General features: G+C 36.9%; 1 protein-coding gene across 1 annotated transcript; it reads right to left on the bottom strand.

The window, feature by feature from the left end:
- Window positions 1-606: 606 nt before the first annotated feature.
- On the bottom strand, window positions 607-2068 carry LOC132044271 (uncharacterized). Its single transcript, XM_059434754.1, has 3 exons — window positions 1811-2068; window positions 1476-1717; window positions 607-808 (listed from the first exon to the last, which is right to left on the bottom strand). The coding sequence occupies exons 1-3, from the start codon at window positions 2066-2068 to the stop codon at window positions 607-609; spliced, it is 702 nt and encodes a 233-aa protein (XP_059290737.1).
- Window positions 2069-2281: the final 213 nt, after the last annotated feature.

Raw genomic sequence — 2281 nt, 5'->3', positions numbered from 1 at the left:
GCGGGTTCGCTCGGCCCTAAATAAGGGTCGGGTGCCCATCACGCCCTAACGGAAATTAGGGTGTGACAGCTTTGCACAATAGATATAAATTCAAGTTGATGTCATGTATCAACTTGAAAAAGGAACATGAACCGCCATGTAACACATTATTTCTCCACTTCCAAATCTGCCACACAATAATAGAAGGGACTTCTTTGTATACTGATTTCAACTTATAGTGACATGAAGCATTCCACCATATCCTTATAGCTTGCTAAACCTGAAAACAGTTCATATTGAAACCACCTGTAGAATTAAACTCCTTCAATACTAAAACTGCTAGCTCTCCATTTAAAAACAAGTGGTCAATAGTTTCTTGATGATGAATTCTACAATAACAACACCTTGATACCACATTTATTCCTATGCTTGTAAGAACTTCATCCACAAGAATCTTAAATTTCCACAATCTCCAAAGAAAGAAAGAGATCTTGAAAGGAAACCTTTAATCCACAAATTCTTGAAAACATGATATTATTGACCTATTTGCCTCAATAGTTCCCATGCACTAGATACAGAAAATAAGCCATTACTAGTCATCATCCACCAAGACTTGTCCCATTCTTGTTACACTTCTGTAAAGTCTAGTTCAGTAGTGATATGAGAGACAATATCAGCAGGAAACAGCTGTTGTAGTTTCATAAGATTCCAGCCTCCATCTAGCATTAGTTCTTTAATATCCTCCACTGATTCATCAATCTCATCAAGAACATAATATAGAGCACCAATCTTGATCCAGTTATCATACCACACATTTGCGGTACCACACCTGGTTTCCCACTAAATTTCCTGCTCAATATTGTCTCTTGCATCAAGCATCATTTTCCAATTCTGAGAACCACCCTTCTACTGCACATATTGAGGATATTGTTTCTTGCAGTACTTGATCCATATAAAATTGGACCAAAGTGTATTTGAAGTCCTGAACCTCCACCATAGCTTGGCTTCCAAAGCTTTAGAGACATCAAAAATTGATCTAAATCCTAATCCCCCTTCATGCTTTGGATAACACATATTTAACCATGCTGCCTAATGCCTGCATCTCCCATCTTCCTTGTTAATCCAAAAGAATTTATTGAAAATTTTATGCAACTCCTTGATAACATATGTAGGAGGTTTCAAAGCAGACAACAGGTGAATTGGTATGCTTTGAAGAATACTAGAAATCAACACTGATTTTCCACCTGGTGATAATAGTTTCCCTTTCCATGTATGCAGCTTTTCCCTCACTTTTTTAAGCAACTCGTAGTAGTTAGCCTTCCTTTTCCTAGCATGTGTAATTGGGCAGCCAAGATATACAAAAGGAAAATCCCCTCTGGTAAAACCAAAGGATACTTTCCACTTCTTTTACTACAATCTGTGGCACCTTATAGTACATATAGAAAGAAATCTTATTCTTATTGATCAACTGGACAGAAATGCTTTCATAACTCTACAAAGTCTCTATAATCTGTTTCAAAGAAGAACTGTCTGCAAATGAAAAGATGATAGTATCATCGGCATAAGCAAGATGATTCAACTGAGGGATCCATTTTGGCATTCCAAAACCTTTGAATTCCTTATCATCAAACAATGAATTAAGAGATCTTGACAGAACCTCAGCTGCCAGGATAAAAAGTGCAGGAGATAGGGGATCATCTTGTTTGAACCTTCTAGAAGAATGGAAAAAACCATAAGCCTGACCATTGATGAGTATAGAATACCAGTTATTAGAAACCAACCCCTAAATCATATCAATATAGACTTCTACAAAGCCCATCCTTCTTAGCACCTTGGTTAAAAATAACCATGACACTATGTCATAAGCCTTGGTCATGTCAATTTTAAGTATAACATTAGTAGGTTTTCCCCTCAACCTGATATCTGAAACAATCTCCTGTGTCAACAACACATTCTCTATGATATTTCTACCCTTTACAAATCCAGATGGGTTTGGATAAAACAACTTTCGAAGGATAGCCTCCAATTTATCATGAATTACCACGGAAAGGACTTTGTTAATGAAATTACTAAGACTAATAGGCCTCATGTCTGAAAATGTCTCCACCTCATTCTTCTTTGGTAGCAAGACTAGATTAGTGTGTGTGATTTCCTTTAGAAGTGTATGGCCATCTCAAAAGGTTTTCACAACACTTTACACATCAGCAACAACAATATCCTAACATGAGTGGTAAAAGAAACCATTTAAACACTCTGGACCACTGGCACTATTTCCTGATAACTCAAAAAAGCGCCTTCTTCA

This window comes from Lycium ferocissimum, unplaced genomic scaffold (genome assembly GCF_029784015.1).
Source record: "Lycium ferocissimum isolate CSIRO_LF1 unplaced genomic scaffold, AGI_CSIRO_Lferr_CH_V1 ctg4098, whole genome shotgun sequence".
Taxonomy (NCBI): Eukaryota; Viridiplantae; Streptophyta; class Magnoliopsida; order Solanales; family Solanaceae; genus Lycium; species Lycium ferocissimum.
The sequence above is the reverse complement of the archived record's forward strand: the minus strand, read 5'-3'. Positions and strand labels throughout refer to the sequence as shown.